At 63.7% G+C, this 570-nt stretch overlaps 1 protein-coding gene across 1 annotated transcript in view; it reads right to left on the bottom strand.

The window, feature by feature from the left end:
* The window catches only part of RGS14 (regulator of G-protein signaling 14), a gene marked incomplete at its 3' end in the record, with an annotated part of 4,879 nt that overhangs the window by 2,333 nt on the left and 1,976 nt on the right, over positions 1 to 570 (bottom strand). Inside the window, exons 6-7 of the mRNA XM_010145108.1 lie at positions 435 to 567; positions 113 to 271 (exon numbers count right to left, since the gene is read on the bottom strand). Of these exons, the coding sequence (XP_010143410.1) occupies positions 113 to 271; positions 435 to 567 (292 nt within the window). The remainder of the gene's footprint in view (positions 1 to 112; positions 272 to 434; positions 568 to 570) is intronic.

Raw genomic sequence — 570 nt, 5'->3', positions numbered from 1 at the left:
TTCCCCAGTCCTCTGTCCTCAGCCGGGGGCTGGGTTTGCGCCAAGCAGCAGGGAAGGGACCCAGCACCATTTTTTCAGATGAAGGGACAGGCCCCTGTCCCCTTGTTCCCACCCTGCTCACCTTGCTGAGGTCTGGTGGGGGGCTGCTGCTGCGGGAGTGGGGCCTCAGGTCGGGCAGGGGCTGCCCCTGGCTCTCTGCTCGCAGGCAGGCCTGGTAGAGCGGGGATTTCACAAAGCGCGCGTAGCTGTCGAACTTCATCAGGTTAAAGATCTGCAAGGGAGAATGCATGTCCTCTAGACCCCTGCCCACCTGCAGCTCACTTCGGCCACTGCCCCATGGCACAGCCCCATGGCAACAGCAGTGATGCTGGGTGATACACAGGGTGGTGCCGAGGCCCCCATCCCGTGGGGTGGGGCATGGGTGCTGCTCGTACCTGGAGCTGCTGGATGCGAAACATGTCTGGGGAGGGGGTGGCCAGCATGTCCTCCCCTATCCAGGCCTGCTTGTCGATGTTCACGGGACTGACCGAGTGGCTGGGGGGGGAATCATCGTAGATCCGGCGTGCCCCC

Source organism: Buceros rhinoceros, unplaced genomic scaffold (genome assembly GCF_000710305.1).
Source record: "Buceros rhinoceros silvestris isolate BGI_N320 unplaced genomic scaffold, ASM71030v1 scaffold24161, whole genome shotgun sequence".
NCBI lineage: Eukaryota > Metazoa > Chordata > Aves > Bucerotiformes > Bucerotidae > Buceros > Buceros rhinoceros.
This window is presented reverse-complemented; position numbering and strand designations above follow the sequence as displayed.